The following is a 14,507-nucleotide window of genomic DNA, read 5'->3' on the forward strand; positions in this document are numbered from 1 at the left end:
GCACAACTTTGGAAATTTCTGAACATATGATGATAAAACTTAAGCATAACATTGGCTTTTAAATTGTCTTTCTCCTCATTGGCATCTAATGAGCTATTGTCAACACATAATAAATTATTTCTTTTTACAGATCCATAGAAGGGGTCATTTCTGAAGACAGGTCTTTCTAGATTTTCTAAAGGCATCAAAATGACTATGGGGTTGTCATTCTTCACGTCTGTTTCCATTATAACATGGAATACAAATGACTGTGTTCTGTGTTGGAGTATTAGATATGCATCTTCTGCATCCTAAGACAGTTTTTACCAGTTGCTGGAAGTGATCCATGTTGCAGGTTGGAGTTAAAAGGAGGCACAAATATGAGATAATTCTTTAATACAGGAGTCCTCTCTTTACTCCTAGGAATGGCCTAAGATTAGATGCTCCTGATACTTACTTGGTGATTGGGACTGGATTCTTGTTATATGCATTTGGCTGGGCTGTATCTAGATTATTGTAGCTTCTGAGGTCATGTTCTTCAATATACAGCAAACAAAGCTAGCTTTGAAACTAAACTGTAGAGTGATAAATAAACTGAATCTTCTGAGAGGGAAAGGAAAATCACCCAAGTGGTAGTGTCAGTTTCTTAAGATATACAAATGTTTATAAAGAGTTACTTATTTAGTGACTGGTACAGTTCCTTCTCAGGTAAACTGTTGAAATCTGGTACAATTTGTTGATAAAAAAAAGCTGCTCATGAATAGAGAGATTGAATCCAAATCTGATCTCTAGGTAAGAAGTATTTTTTATTGTGAATTTCTGTAAGTACATCACATCTACTGGGTTAATTAATTTCCCATATATAATGTATTTTCCCTGGAAAATAGACGTGTTTAAAAATAGACATTTTTAAGAAATGGGGACCAGTTGGTTTTATTCCTCATTTATTTCTTTAAAGTCCACAAACAAACAAACCCAACCAACCAACCAAAAAAAAAAAAACACCACACAGGAGTCTGTTTACTGGATCTTCAGACAGCATTGAAAATGAGTATATATGTATATTACTGAATTAGTAAACAGATGTTTGTATCAGAGCTGTATTTAAATTAATTACATGAGTGTTTTGTTAATTGCAGCTTTTACAGTCCTGTCCAAGTGTGACACCAAACTGTCCAGGGTCTAGCATGGACACAGTGGAGCATAAAAAGAAAGAACAGCTTTTATAGTGATTCAACCAATAAATATATTTACAGACATTTACTTGTCCAAAGTTGATCAAATGAAATGGTAACCTCAAAAGATGAAGCAAAGTCTCGTCTCTCATCAACATGGAAATATGGCCACAGTCTGAGGCCATCACAAGGTATCAAAAGCAAACAAACAAAAACCCGTCTCCAAAAGGTGCAGCATACAAGAAAAAAGATATAGCTAAAAATTTTCAAGTGCCCCAAATGGTTTCTCTTAGTGAAGCTCCTGAACGGGAGGTGGATAACTTGCTGTAGAAATAGTTAAAGAGAAAACTTGGTTGAGATTTTTGGGTCTCCTTTGAGAGAATTGCCATGAAGAGAGGTCTTCAATCTGTTTCACTCCTGTAGTATTGCTGTCTAGTAGTAAGAGAAACTACCAAAAATTCACTACACTTTACATTAGAGATACAGGATGCAAAAGTAAAGAAGAAAACCCCACTCTTTGCTGTTTGGAAAGTGGTGTAGTCGCAAATGAGGTAACAGGCATGGACAAGGCACTGTATGGTGTGAAGGACTTTCTTGTTGGGTTAGTAATGTTGGAATTCTTTAGTGGTACAACTGCAGGTTAAAATCACTAATGAGTTTATGCACTGACAGCTAGTAATTAGAGTACATGGATCATACTAATGCATCATTTCATCTACAAGCTGTGGAGTCTTTGATGAGGAGCTTGTTATATATTTCAAATCATCTGAAATTAAAAGTACAACAAAATCGCTTCACTTCTGTCCCCTTTCACCCAAGCCTCCAGCAAAGCCCTGCAGGGACACCATGCTGAACTAAATCTTAAGGAGTTAGATTGTATATCCTCATTAAAAATACTGCAAAATGCTACTATTAAGTATAGTGGCAATATGGTGATTTGACACTTTTAGTGTTATACTGATCAATTTCCATTTCAAACATCATAAACCTGCCATGGCCCACGGTCCCCAAAGATGTTTGGTAAAGAACTTTTTTTTTTAAAAATTACAGCATTTAATTGTAACTGATGATGCGTGTCAGTACCAGTCTCAGGAGGGCTTCCAGCTGCAGCTCCAGTAGAAATGAGAATTCCCTGCGTGACCCTGATGGCTTCTGCACCATAAAATCTTTCTCTTTATGGTATTGAAGTTAAAAACGACACATACCTTTCCCAGTTGGATGTTTGGAGCGGGCATGCTAATGCCAAATCATGCTGAATAGAAGGAAAGCTTTCCGGGTTATTTGTTTGCATATTCTACAACATATATATGTTTGTTTGTTTCCTTTAAATAGCAAACAGCATTGCAGCTTGTTCAGTAAGTCCTAATGTCTAAGCTGCAGCTATGTGTTTTTCACTTCCACCACTATAGTTCATAGAACCATTAAGGTTGGAAAAGGCCTCCAAGATCATCTGGTCCAACCATCCCCCTACCACCGTCACCCACTAAACCAAGTCCCTAACCACCACGTCCAACCTTTCCTTGAACACCCCCAGGGACAGTGACGCCACCACCTCCCTGGGCAACCCCTTTCCAGTGCCTGACTACTCTTTCTGGTAAGAAATATCTCTTAATTTCCAACCTAAAGCTCCCCTGGTGCAACTTGAGGCCATTCCCTCTAGTCCTATCACTAGCTATCTAAGAGGCCGACCCCCAGCTCCCCACACCTTCCTTTCAGGTAGTTGTAGAGAGCAATGAGGTCTCCCCTCAGCCACCTCTTTTTCAGACTAAACAACCCCAGTTCCTCAGCTGCTTCTCAGAGGACTTGTGCTCCGGGCCCTTCACCAGCTTCGTAGCCCTTCTCTGGACACGCTCCAGGGCCTCGATGTCCTTCCTGTAGCGAGGGGCCCAAGACTGAACACAGCACTCGAGGTGCGGCCTCACCAGAGCAGAGTACAGGGGGACAATCACCTCCCCGGTCCTGCTGGCTGCACTATTCCTGACGCAAGCCAGGATGCCGTTGACCTTCTTGACCACCTGGGCACACTGCTGGCTCATGTTCAGGCGAGCATCAGTCAGCACCCCCAGATCCTTTTCCTCAGTACAGCTTTCGAGCTGCTCTGCCCCAAGCCTATAGTGCTACATGGGGTTGTTGTCACCAAAGTGCAGGACCTGGCACTTAGCCATGTTGAACCTCATCCCATTGGCCTCTGCCCGTCGATCCAACCTGTCCAGGTCCCTCTGCAGGGCCTTACTACCCTCCGGCAGATCGACACTACCCTCCAACTTGGTGTCATCTGTAAACTTAATGAGGGTGCACTCAATTCCCTTGTCCAAACTATCAATAAAGATACCAAAGAGAATGGGCCCCAACACTCATTCCCATTGCTATCTTTGAATGAAGTCTGTCAGTAGCAGCAATGGAGATCTCCACGCAGATGGGATTCCAGGCTGCCAGCAGCATCTGGAGGTCTTGTTGTGCAGGTGGCAGGACTGCGAGCAGCAGGGTTAGAAGCGAAGCTCCCTGGGCTCCTGGTCCAGCTCCCTTCTTGCAGTAGTGCCACCACCAGCAGAGAACACAGATAGCTTTTGGCCACAACAAAGAAGCAAGTGTCATTCTTATCTACAGCAGGTTGTTTTTCTGTTGTTTTACTTTTTGGCTCTGTGTGTGATTCAAACCCTGGTAAAGTATTTTGTCACATGCTGATAATGCTGGTTTGACTGGTCTCTGAGCTGTGCTGCAGAGCACAAGAAGTCACGGGGACCACATCTCTTCCAGAAAAATTGCTGAGTAACTTTTAATGCCTTCTGTAAAAAGTGATCTGGTGTATGCCTTATCAAGAGAAAGGCGATCTTCTACGGAAGTGGACTACAGCAGAAATAGTTTGGTAGATAGGAGGAATATATTATTCTGGCCAGCACAGATATTACTAGGCATAAACTCCTTGCAGAATTCTTGGCACAGTATAGCCACGCCAAACAGAGGCCTAATTTAGCTCTCTTTTACTCTTAGCAAAGATAACTTCACCTGTATTGTGTGCTGTGGCATTTAAAGACATTTCACAGCAGGAAGTTCCAATATAAACTGTAAGCAATGCTGTTGTCCTGCATAATTCAGATCAGAGACACTTAGTGTTTGAAAGATTGAAGGACACTTCCCTGAACAACTTCCTTTGATGAACTTGTTTCTTTTTTTCCCTTCTCTATTACTTTTGGATTGTACATGGCTAATGGGGGCTCTGTGGAGAGAGATTTTTGTGTAGTGTAGAAAAAAGTCTTTTTAAAAAGTTTGTATTGAAGATTGTAAACATGAATCAATAAAAATAGAATTATCTATAAAGTATAGGGATACAGAAGGCATAGGAGGAAGAAATTTCTATTCATTCAGACTGGTCTGTCAGATAACAAGTTACTGTCAGATAACAATAACTCATGCACCAACTGAATGGGGTTTTATGTGCATAAAATAATCCTTTATTTCTTTGTCCAGGTTTTGATTTTGTTGTTATACCTTTCCACCACTTTGAGCAAGAGAAATTGTTGTTTTGGCTTATAGGAACTGTGCCACTGTTGTCACCAAACGAGGAGAATTGAATAAGAGAAGCAGTAGGAAAAAATCAATTTCTGCATACTGTTTCCTGTCTCTTATGGCTCTTGCTGTGGTTGTACAAAGTGGTGACTGACTTCCACTATCACTTTTGTAAGCAAGGGGCTAGTCTGATGTGTGCTTAATCACACTGGAAAACCGGAACATTTTAGTAGTTGAAAGATGTGAAGTTCTTACTCATTTGGTTAACTATTAGTTTAACTACAGGTTAAACTATTTTATGATGCAAATTTATTAGGTTAGTTACTTGTGCAGGCGTATTTTTGCAAGGATATCTTGTGCTGGTTGAATTCAAGCTTTAATGTTGTGAAATGGAAGATTTCTTTTATGCTACAATGTCTCCTTCAAGAAAAGAACTTGTCATCAATTAAGAAAGATTAAGTTCGATATGTATAGAAAAAGACTGCTCTCACCCAGGAAGCTTTTGAAAACTCTGCTATGTATCACAGTTATATGGAGAGTTCAGTTTCCTAGCAAAGCATGTCGTACATTTACAAGAAATCAAATTGTAACAGTCAGTTGTAAGGGAATTGATGCTACAGTCTGTGTTTTAGAGTATTGGACTAACACTGTGCCAGGCAAAAGAAATATCAATAGACTAAATAGGGGAAGGAAATACTTATGCTGATGGAATGAAGTATTGATTTAAAAAGGGGTCAAAACTTTGCTGTGTGCTAGAAATAATAAAATTGTGAATGTGCACTGGTGTATTTTTTAGAGATTTTCAAGATTCCTAGAGGCAGTAGTATTGCAAAATATATGGAACTACAATCCTGTTTTGTTTGCTTATGTATGACTGTAAGAAAAACAGATACTCTCTAAATTGTCTGACTTGGTATTGAGGTAGATATACACTGACTGGAAAACATACTCTGCGTCTGAATGAAGGATCCTTATTTACAACCTGTTTTTGAAAAGCCTAGGGGAATTTCAGTTCCATATATGCATTCAGTTGGAGGGCACTAATGGGTGTAAATCAACAGTTGTTCTGTAGACTTCGGGCTAAGGGTAACTCCCAACACTAAGGATCTGCCACTTGTTTTTATTGGCTTTTGGTGATCAGACTGGGTAAGGACTAAGTGTATTTAGAGGCTGAAGAATTTGTACTTGTGAGAAAGATAAGCAGAAAATGCAAACTATAACTTATCAATTAAAAATCTGTAAATATTTTTATCACAGTGTGATAAATGTATTTCCATCCGCACAGTCTCCACCTGCTGCAGTTTTACAGATAAGACTGTATTTGTACATCCCCAGGCTAACCAAGCAAACAGGGACAGGGGAAAAAAAATCTCTGAACTGAGAAAAACCAACTTGATAACAAGTTTCAAGTGTGAGTTCTTTACCTAACATGTTACATGTAAACAGGTAATATTGGGATGTTAAGGGGAAAAAAGCATAACATCAGTTGTAATCTTTCCTTGTGGTGTGGGATAATAAATTCCACCTTTGAACTCCCTACCATGCTATTGTGTTGTACAGGACAGTACCTGGAGCAGTGAGACAGCTTTGACTGTAAAACTGACTGCATTCAGAGACGTGGGTACATGGCGAATTGCCATAGCTGTCACTTGATGGACTGATGTATGGCGCGTTTGCTTTTGGGATGAATGAAACTAAGGAGCCCGGTACTCTGAGAGCCTTGTTGAGTACCTGCCTGGGAAGTCCGTGCACTGAGGGTTCGAAGTTGGAAAAGGGCTGTAGTGAAGTACAAATGGGTTTGGGAGCTACCAACCCACTGAAGGCTGTGTTTGGACTTCATGGGTGCTAAGGAAGGGGAGCTCTTGCCACTGAGCGGCCACGTGCACACACCAGGCAGTTGAGTTGTGCGTGTGGCTGGTTCTTGGGACCAGCCAGACCTGCTTTCTCCTTTGTCCGCGTTCCCTTTGTGTTATTTTAATAACCAGCTGCATTGATAATGTGCAAGGACTGGTTGTTTTTTATAAGCCACTTTTTTGTTTCTTTTAAAATAGAAAGATGAAAACTACAGAAGCCTACCACGAGATACTAGTAGCTGGTCTAACCAGTTTCAGAGAGACAATGCTCGGTCATCGTTAAGTGCCAGTCATCCCATGGTGGACAAGTGGCTGGAGAGGCAAGACCAGGTAATATATATGTATATATATATATTACTTTATCAATCTAATCGTTATGCTACTCCAAAGTATTACAAAGAAGTATATTCTTATGTGATATTGGCTCTCTAAGCAAGATTCAAACTCCAGAAGTACGCTGACTAAATTGCTATGGGATTGCTTCTGCTTCCAAAAAACTGCACTAAGCCTGAAAATGGGCAGCTGCAAATTATTTCATTTTTGAGTTATACACCCATTTATATTGTATGTGGAATACTGCTGTTCTTCACAAATGATACCAAGAGGGTTAATTTATTTAGAGAATATTATTTTTATAAATATTTTGCTGTTAAAAGTTAATGATGTTATTACACAGGAGACCAATGTGGGTCAGTTTAGGCATTGCAGTTTTAAATGCTTGTTATTCTTAACCTTGCAAAATATATGAATAATAAATTTGAAGAAACTGCTATCATATTTATTTAGTGTACATTTCTACCACTTTTGATCTTGGGATATTTTGAGACACTAGTTCCAATTTGTTTTTCCTATATTAATAATCTGGCAGTCATAGAGGGTTGAAGGTCTGAAATTAATATTACATAGCAGTCACTTCATGTATTTGTATGTGTCTGAGATTTTTCAAGAAGTGCCTTGAAATGTACAATGAAAATGCACCTTTATTGTGGAGACTGGAGATATAACAGGAAGCCCATATATAGAATAGTGCATATATAGGATTGTTTTCTTATTTTTCTTCCGTATGCAATGTTGAGTTTTTGCATTGACATTAATGTACAAGGTTTGTATTTTACAGCATTAGGGTATAAAAACAGAATTTGCTTTATACAGAGGAGTTTCAAAGAGAAGTTCACCTCCTGACACAGCCCAAGTTTCTCACACTGTGCTGTGTGAACAGAGGAAATGTTTTAAAATCCAAATCTGGGCTGGTATCTCGTGACTGCTCTCTCCCTTACCTACTAAAGTCATATCAATAGTTGAAGTTCAGCATGCCTTAATGCTAGGGTATTCCAAACTTTCTTTATTCATCCCTATTCTTAGTTAAATAATATTACTTAAGTAATACCACACAGTATAAAAACCTTAAAAATGAACAAACAAACAAAGAAAAAAACAAACCCCCCACAAACCAACAAATGTGAGCTATTAGCTATTTGTGTATCTTGTAATTAGCTGCAGATTCATTTCAACTCATAAGGCTCATGAAGAAACTCTGTCCTTGGTCCTTGTATTTTTTCCTCTGCACATTTAATGACAGGAATGGTGCTGGCAATTCCATTGCTGTTTTCCCCTCAGAAGGAGTACAGGTAGTACGGGTGAGTTAAACTACATCCATAACTGTCTCCATCTATATTGCAATGGAAAGTTGGTGCCCAGATCTGAAGGTGTCTCCTGTGATAGTGCTGTTTGTTTGATGTTTTCGAGGCATACTTCATACGTCATTAGATTTTCACTGTGGCAGTTAATGAAACTGTTGTCTCAGCAAAAGAGGTTGGATTGGGAATCTTAATAGTGATCTTCCTGTAAAATGTTGGGTACATAAATATTTTAATAGATGAGCATCCATGTTCAAAGAAGCATTAAGTTTTCTGCTGATTTTGGTCTCTGAACAGCTTAACTAGTTCAATTTATTCACAAATCAGGTAAATAATTGGGCACTAGTGGTAGTCTGAAATTGCATTTATTACCCTTGTTAACTGGTTGAAGTCTGAATTTGCAAATTCATATTTCTTATGAGCGACTTTTTGGCATTTTGTTTGTTGCTTTTTGAAGGAGAAAGGATTAATTCTTTCAGTGTGTTAATGAATCTGCCTGTACCTGGAAGATGCTTGTGCGATTTCATGCCAGCAGGATAATTAATTAGACTGAAAACCATCTAACAGGGTATGAACAGGAGAAGGCCTGTGGTGAAGACGGGCTGAAGTACAGCTCTACAGAGAAGGGAAGGAAGGGCCTAGTGGAGAAATCCCCTTCCCTTTGTCTTTGGGTTTTAAACTCTAGTATCTTTTTCAGTGTCCTGTGGGCTCTGTTTTTCACTGGTTAGGCCTTTTACTTCTGTTTGCTTTTTGTTTAATTTAGCAGAGTTTTCTGGAAAGCTTGGTAATAAGCAAACCAGAAATTTCAGAACACAGTCACGTTCTCATTCTTTTAAAAAGACAAGTAACAAGTTCTTGTAACTACAGGAACTACAAATAGATGAGATAATTATGCCAGAGACAAAAGGCCAGTCCTATCTTACTGCCCCTGGCTTTAAAGCATATCATTCACTCAGAATTATTGTTGAATTTATAAATATTCTAGTTATAAATATTCTATATACTCTAGTTCCATACTTATAGTGTGTATAGCATTTATTTTTCTTGCAATATAATTTTTCGTATCCTATTTTCTCCCCTTTAGTAATGCTCTGTATTCAAAACTGTAGAAATACTGTCAGTGGAAATGGGTAACCTGAGAGCAGACGTGCAAAATGAGAAACTCCAACAAGGCTGCAGTGTAGTTTGCTAATCTGGCAAAGTCAATTCATTTAGCGACTTCCAGACCGATGCCTGTGTGTTCAGCACAGCCCTGGAGGCGGCTGGGGTGCTCTGTGCCAGTACGTGCACAAGAAGTAGCAGACAGTAGGTCTGGTGGGAGGTGTTAGGCCATGCCAAGAAGAAACCAGTTGTGCAGGGCTCATGACAGATAGGAGGGATGATAACAGTGCTGGTCCGACCTGCCTCTGTGGCTCTGCAGAGTAGATGGTTGGAAACACTGCGTTCATCTGGCAGACTCCAGGGGCTTGTCCTTGGATGGCGGCTTTCCTGGCTTGGATTGAATCGCTTCTCTCAAAGTTGCCTCACCTCCTCTTTAGAATATAAGGAGAAACGACACACCAAAAATGTCAGGATGATCGCTGTCAGCTTCTGTCATACATGAACGTTTGCTGGAATTGTGATGTGCCAAACAAGTGCGGTTGTTTTTCTGTGGACAGCGCCTCATTTCCAATAAGCAGAACCATAGAGCAACCAATAATCCTGCCACATCATGGCCTGCCCTGCAGATGAAAATGCAAGATACCTCCTTTCTAGGAAATCATTATAGGCTGCTGTAGCAGGGACTAATCAAGGCAGGTTAGATTTATATTCTAGTAGTTGTAGAGAAATACTTCTTTAGACTCGTGTAGGTTTTAGTGCCTTAAATGGAAGAATGCATGAAGCCTGTTAAAATTCCTTGAAGTAATTGCTTTTGCTCCTACCTATTGAGCTTTACTAGGGCTCTGCTAAATTAGAATGATACATCAAAGAAGTGGAAAAGATTAATTTTGCCTCCTGCGTCCTTTAAGATGTTATGGTTATATAAGCTGGTGAGCTACTTTTACCTAAGGTTTGTTCCCAGTTTAGTTCCAGAGTTCTCCAGTTTTCTACAGGGCAAATTGATCAGTGTAATTCTCAGAAAGCTTTGGTATTTCTCATGGCCATGAAGGCAGTTATGTGAAACTGTTTGTACCAAAGAAACACATTGCCATTATAAAATCAAAAATCCAAATACCATTTCAGAATACCTTTTAGAAAAGTAAGGCCTGTATTTTTTGTTACTGCTTCACTCAATAATTTCACTAGTTCTGTCATACAGATTGCCAAGTGATAGTGATAAAAAACTAATTCTGAAATCTTTTAAGAAAAGAAAAAGTATTTTTTTTCCCCTTCTTCACCTTCCCTTCCACAGCACTTTCTTTTCTCCCACAGCAACCAGGCTTTGAGAAATTACTTGAAATACTTTACTTCTATCCAAATTAATTCATCTATATGATAATATCACTTTTATTTGAGAAATCTTTTTTTTCTTCATTTCACCTCAAGACTTGCTCAGGGGCCTGATCAAATCTGGAATCATGCTGTTTCATACCAGGGAGACATGAAAATGTAACATATGAAAGAGTTAAATTTTCACCAATTTTTGAAATTTAAGTATACAGAACGCTTCTCTTGGGTGGTCATTTTAGTTTCATTAGTCGAATATTGAAGCTGGCAGCGATCAAGAAACCTTGAATTGAAATAGTATATTCCTTGCTCTGCTGGAGAAGCCTATTTCGCAGAAGGATTAAGAGCACCCTGCTGTTCTGTGCGCTGGGAAAAGGTGCGAGACCAGCAGGAAAGGGAACTTCTCCAGCTGCCCTGCTTCATTTTGAAGCAGTTGATAAGATTTGCAAATACAAAGAGATTGGTTCAATTAAACCTGTATTTAAATATATATGCATATATATATTTGTATTTGATACATATCTGTATATGTGTGTACTTGCCCGCTAATGAAAGCAAGGTAGGAGATGAAGTAAAATTTCATGGTTATTACAGCAGAACAGGTCTGGTTCCTAAAATCCCAGTGGCTTCCAAGTACCTAGCAAAAGCCAGAGATGAAAGCAACTACATTATATCCTGAAATGGGATGAGAAGTGGTTGCTGTTGCTGTCCTCTTGAGCACAAATTTGCTGTGCAGAACACTTCTGGTAAGTTGTTTATGACATCCATCCATAGTGATCTTGTACAGTCTCTCTGGTTCCTTTTTCAACAATGAGATCAGATGTTCAAATAGCATATGGTCTTAAATCTCCAGCTATAGAGTACCTGCCTTCAGCTGTTATTTTCAGCACAATAAGGCCTGCTACGATTGAATAGACTCTAAAAACATTCAGATGGTATAAATTAGTGCATTTCAGCACTACCAGTTGAAAAAGAAAATCAGAGCTTCAGAGATAGGTTGGTGAATTTAAACCATTAATTTCCTTTGGATTCTTATGTGCCAGTTTACCTATGTTGTCAAATTTTTCATTTAACAACAAAACCCCTGATTCTATTTTATGCCTTTATATAAGAATAGAAGGTAGAAATGTAGCTCATTTGTTCTGTTTAGCTTTGAATGTTTCACAGGGGTAAAGGTAATGTATATAATCATCTTTATTTTCACTGGTGTACCTCTTTTGTGTTTCTCCTTGTCCAACAGGTCTATTTTTACTTTTTTGTTTGTTTGTTTGTTTTACTATTTCTGTAATTATACTACGTAAAGGTCTGCAATTTCTGTGTTTCATGAACAGGAGATGGAGAGGCTTGTGGGGCAGAGTTTGTTCCTGCCTCAAACTGCTCATGTGTACAGATTGAAACTACAGGAAAAAATATTGTCATTAGTAAAGAATTCTGCTAGTTAAAGATTTGGAAAAAGAATTATCTAGGCTTCAGTCTTAGCCAGTTGTCTGTTATTCTGTACAGTGTCAAATAGAGTCTCACTGCTTTTCTCCCTGAGTACATACATATAATTTTTCTCATGATAACATTAATGAATATAGAACCATGACAGCAGATAAAGTGTAAAAGACAAAGATGGTAGGAAATGTTATGTTCTTTAGAACACCTTTCTGTCACAAAGACAGGTATGCTATCTATATGTTCACAGCTCTAGGCCTAATGCAGGGGCTCTGGCTCTTTTTTTGGGGGGGTCTTCACCGGATTGTCACAGCCAGCCAGGAGGCTGCCCAGGCACTGTGAGACCACGCAGAACCATGCTGAGGCTGATCATGAGATGAAGAAATGTTACCAGGCAGTGAACATGGCCCTAGCTTTATCATGCAGTTTGCTGTGTTTCTCCGGGCAGCGCTGTAGGACAATGACAAGAAAGGCTGGATTTGGCATGTGCTATCATATTAAATATTAGGCCATAGGGTAAACATGGGCAGGTAGAAGCAGTGGCCAGCAGTGACCATTGGTAGGGGACTCACTTATGGTTTATGTTAGTCAAAGAGCTGATCAAAAGGCCTCAAGGTGCCCCTACAAATGTTCAGTCTCCCCAGTCCTGTACCCCCTTGCACCCACTCAGCTTTTTTACTACTTGAGGGTAGTTCTTGTCCATGTGATCCTGACGGCTTCCACCTGATGGAATGGTCAACATTATTTTATGGTGGTCAACATCCCCAGGTGCTACGGCAATTGTACATCATGTAGAAGGCCAAAAGCTTGATCTGGAGTATTTTCTGTTAGCTGCTGCTGCAGGTAAATAGGTATCACCTGCTGCCTTTATTTGTGTATATTTGCACAATGTTAACTCCTTTAGCTCAGGAACAAAAATGTCCACTTCTGTCTCAGCAGGGGCAGCAGCTGCATCTGGCTCTGGGCTAACGAAATGCCCTGTGTGGCTGTCAGATGAGCACCATGATGCCTTGGAGCCATGGCTACGCGCAGGTGTAATAAAATACATACATTTTTTGACTAATCACACCTTAGGGATGATTTGTATATATGATAGAGTCAAAACCATTAAACTTCCCAGAAGAATGTAGTGGTGTTAGGTATCACTAATCCGTATACGATCACAATTAAATGATTATTCTCTTGACTTGCTTCAACGCTCTCCTCCATTATATCTATTATATTGTTGTTATTATTACTACTACTACTACTACTGCATTAGAAAAAATACTGTGCAGTGAGATCCCAAATGAGATGCCTGTATTTCGGTGTTTATACTGTGAGAACATACATAATAAATACTGAGGCCCCCCTACAGTACAGTAGCAGAGTCTAGGTCCACCTCCAGCTGAAGGTGTACGTGAGGGCAACTGAGCTGAGTTCAGGCTGGACTCCACTGAGACACTTCCAGTGGCTGAGGCTCTGCTGGGAGTTTAGGTGCCCAAGTCCCACAGAAACAAACTCTTATGATGGCCATGTAAATTTTGTATTTTTATATTTGTGATTTCTGCTTTATAAGGTTGAATTTTTAATTTTTATTTATTTATTTATTTTTTTTTGCTACAGTGAGAATCAGAGTTGCAGGCCTTTTCTGGATTTGAGTCTGACTTTGGACCTAAATGGTTTCAGATACAGAATTCTAAATCTAGACTTCATTTCCATATCTAAAAGCCATTTTTTTTAGGTTCTAACTTGATTTGTGCCTGACTTTTGTGTAGACTCAAATTCTTTTCCCATTGGAATAGTTGTCACATATGCCGAATTCAGAAGAATCTCTTCTGCATGTAGCTCAGATATGAGTATGCTCATACACATATTTATTAATATTCTTTAAATGTGTGTATAACCACAGAAAAAGAAGCCTTAAAGAGAAAGGCCCATCTTTATAATGAATACATTAATATATACAGGGATAAAATTTCAAAGTTCAAACTATAGTATGTATCAGTTTTAAGAAAATATGATCATGGAATTCAAAAGCTTGTGTATTTTTATGCAAAATGGACATTTATGGACATGCCCTGAATTGTATATTTTGGAAAGAGTTTCTTTTTCATATTTGTCTTGGAGTTATGAACAGCTTTAATGTTATTTTTCTGTGCTGAGGGTTTCAGTTTATATGAGATAGGAGGTTGGAATAAACAGCTTTATTGCTTGGGGACAGCTGTAGTAGTGCTGCTTTTATAAACAGTGTTTCATGCTGGCATCTATCTTGTTCTCCTTCAAAAATAATCTGTCATTTCATACTGTGTATTAAATAGGTGAGACGGTTTCAGGGCTACAGCCTGTGCTTGGTTATGTGCTGCTGTGTAGATATGAATGCAGAGGCAGGACGCAGTTCTGTATGTGGAGAGGTGTCAGGAGTCCACAATTTAAAAAAAAAAAGGTTGACTTTACCAAAACAAACAAACAAACAAACAAAAAAAACCCCTCAGGGATTGTAATGCTTATAG

General features: G+C 39.1%; 1 protein-coding gene across 12 annotated transcripts in view; it reads left to right on the plus strand.

The window, feature by feature from the left end:
- The window catches only part of PARD3 (par-3 family cell polarity regulator), a 445,998-nt gene that overhangs the window by 185,132 nt on the left and 246,359 nt on the right, over positions 1 to 14,507 (plus strand). For 9 of the 12 annotated variants that reach the window (XM_080583461.1, XM_080583469.1, XM_080583467.1 and 6 more), the window contains one exon: positions 6,713 to 6,844. The exons of the other annotated variants lie outside the window; for them this stretch is intronic. In XM_080583461.1, the coding sequence (XP_080439587.1) occupies positions 6,713 to 6,844 (132 nt within the window). The remainder of the gene's footprint in view (positions 1 to 6,712; positions 6,845 to 14,507) is intronic. 12 annotated transcript variants of the gene reach the window in all.

Source organism: Anser brachyrhynchus (genome assembly GCF_964034855.1).
Source record: "Anser brachyrhynchus genome assembly, chromosome: 2".
Classification (NCBI taxonomy): domain Eukaryota; kingdom Metazoa; phylum Chordata; class Aves; order Anseriformes; family Anatidae; genus Anser; species Anser brachyrhynchus.